The 1,617-nt window shown below is 41.2% G+C and overlaps 1 protein-coding gene across 7 annotated transcripts in view; it reads right to left on the bottom strand.

Annotated features, from left to right (window-relative positions):
• Cep164 (centrosomal protein 164) overlaps nt 1–1,617 on the bottom strand; it is a 73,233-nt gene that overhangs the window by 15,411 nt on the left and 56,205 nt on the right. For all 7 annotated transcript variants that reach the window (XM_010629371.1, XM_010629375.1, XM_010629376.1 and 4 more), the window contains one exon: nt 1,238–1,447. In XM_010629371.1, the coding sequence (XP_010627673.1) occupies nt 1,238–1,447 (210 nt within the window). The remainder of the gene's footprint in view (nt 1–1,237; nt 1,448–1,617) is intronic.

The raw sequence follows: 1,617 nt of genomic DNA, 5'->3' as shown, positions 1-1,617 counted from the left end.
AAAAAAAAAAAAAAAAGAATAAAGTGCCAAGCAAATGAAGTATGTTAAACTTTTTTATAACATCTTCACCACCACAGACTTATCTCTCAATATCCATTCGCTCCTTTCTCTTCCCCCTCCCTCCATCTCTTGATCCCCTTCCCATTTGGGAATGACCTATCTCTCCACTTCCTATTATCTCTATCTTTTATTTTGCTCTTTGTCTTTTCTTTATCCATTCATTTGTTAATGGTCATAGAGGCTGCTTCCAAGATTTAGCTATTATGCATTGTGCTGCTATAAACGTGGGTATGCATGTATCACTATGATAGGATGTCTTTAACTCTGTCAGGAAGATACCTAGAAAAGGAATAGCTGGGCCAAATGGAATTTCTAGCTGTAGATTTAGTTTTCTAAATAATCTTCATATTGATTTCCATAATGGTTATACTAGTTTACAATTCTACCAACAATACAGAAAGGTTTATTTTTTCCCCACAGCCTCTCCAGATGTTATTATTTAATTTCTTGATGACGGCCATTCTTTCTGGAGTAAAATGGAATCTCAGTATTGTTTTACTTTGCATTTCTTGGGCTGGGGATTTAGCTCAGTGGTGCAGCCACCTGCCTTGCAAATACAAGCTCCTAAGTTAGACCTCTGATACCCCAAAAGCAATAATAATAATAATTTGCATTTCTCTAATGGCCAGCAATGTTAAACATTTCTTTATATATTTATTGGCCATTTGCATTTCTTCTGCTGTGAAGTATCTATTTATTTCCACTGCCTTTTGGGGAGGGGGATACCAGGGATCAAACTCAGGACCTTGAGCTGTGAAGCAGTCAGTGGCACCACTGAGCTAAATACCCAGCCCTCCACTGCCTATTTTTTGATAGCCTTTCATTTTGAGGGGGTCTAATTTCTTAAGTTCTTTATAAATTCTAGATATTAGTTTCATACTTGAGGAAGAGATGGCACATTTTTTCCCCATTCTGTAGTATTTCTTTCCTTTTTTTCTTATTAGCATAACGCTGATTTTATTTTAGCACCTCAGGAAGCTAAAGGATTGCTTTCCCAATCTCCCTTGCAACTAAGGATAACCCATAAGACATTAGCAGAAATTTTTGGGTAAAGTTTCTAGGAGGAGACTTGGCAGGACCATGGCATCCTAGTGGTATCCAAAGCAGGAAAGGGGGGTCCCTCAATCCACATGGCCCTGCATAGCCAAGAGAGCAGGCTACAGGGGAGGCCAAGGACCTAAAGGACTTCTCCTTTCTTTGGTGAAGCTGGAGCATCTCCTCTTCCTCCTCTTGCCATAGTCTTTCCTGCAGCTGTTGTATCTTCTCTTGCTGCAATTCCAGCAGCTGCCTCTGGTCTTTCTCAAGTTCCTGGGTTACTGCCTCTTCCATGGCCTTTAGTGCAGGCTCTGAGAACTGCTTTGTGGGACCCGCAGGTTCTGTGGATGTCCTGCAGGAGAGGAACAGCTTATCACTGTGGAGTTACTGTCCATCTACCTTCAACACTCAGTTCCAGGCAGACACAAAACATCCCACAGAGAATCCTAACGGAGGGTCCAGGGTCAGAGCCACATTCCCAACTCAGGCCACACAGCACAGGCAAAAAAAAAAAAAAAAAAA

The sequence above is a fragment of the Fukomys damarensis genome, unplaced genomic scaffold, assembly GCF_012274545.1.
Source record: "Fukomys damarensis isolate Sample0158 unplaced genomic scaffold, DMR_v1.0_HiC HiC_scaffold_16, whole genome shotgun sequence".
NCBI lineage: Eukaryota > Metazoa > Chordata > Mammalia > Rodentia > Bathyergidae > Fukomys > Fukomys damarensis.
Note: the sequence above shows the minus strand (reverse complement) of the source record. Positions and strands in the feature narration are given on the sequence as shown.